The sequence below is a fragment of the Penaeus chinensis genome, chromosome 33, assembly GCF_019202785.1.
Source record: "Penaeus chinensis breed Huanghai No. 1 chromosome 33, ASM1920278v2, whole genome shotgun sequence".
NCBI classification, from domain to species: domain Eukaryota; kingdom Metazoa; phylum Arthropoda; class Malacostraca; order Decapoda; family Penaeidae; genus Penaeus; species Penaeus chinensis.
The window spans coordinates 3701715-3702285 of record NC_061851.1 but is presented as its reverse complement, the minus strand read 5'-3'; the positions used below and the strand labels follow the sequence as shown (position 1 = coordinate 3702285).

The window sequence follows — 571 nt, the reverse complement described above, 5'->3', positions numbered from 1 at the left end:
CGCAAGTTTGTAACAATTGAGAAATGTTTAAGACAAGGACTCGAGAAGGCGGGATCCTCTGACAATAATATCCAAAGTATTATTGACCTCCAGTGCGGCATACAATCCGCCCCTCCACACTGTCTCAAAGGCATTCCCATTCACTTCGCTCAGTAGCCTTTTAAAAATAACCATACGTAAGAAAGCCAATCCTTCTAAAATACAGCCTAATAATGCACAACCTGAAGTCCCCCAAAAGGCACCAATTCTTACTTAGGTAGACGAGCGCAGCCCTCGCGGCCACCATCTTGCCTCAGCTGTGACTGGAAGCGGCAGTGAGCTCATGCGCCAACTGCGTCCACAACAGAGCATTGATTGGAAGAGAACAGCCGGGAGACTGCGTGTCTGATTTGGCTCAGACACACTCGCCCTTTTTCGATGTCAGGCTTACACGAGTCTCAGTGAACGGCAGACAGAAGCAGTATTAATTGCCGGAAACGCTTTTTACCCTTTTTTATTTTTTATCTTTATTTTTTTTTTTCCATGACGTTTCTGAAGAGAGTATCGCAGAACGACTAAGGCATTTCGGGGT

At 45.9% G+C, this 571-nt stretch overlaps 1 protein-coding gene across 1 annotated transcript in view; it reads right to left on the bottom strand.

The window, feature by feature from the left end:
- The window catches only part of LOC125043357, an 8025-nt gene extending 7710 nt beyond the window's left edge, over positions 1 to 315 (bottom strand). The window contains exon 1 of the mRNA XM_047639442.1: positions 253 to 315. Within this exon, the coding sequence (XP_047495398.1) occupies positions 253 to 286 (34 nt within the window). The 5' untranslated portion in view covers positions 287 to 315. The remainder of the gene's footprint in view (positions 1 to 252) is intronic.
- Positions 316 to 571: the final 256 nt, after the last annotated feature.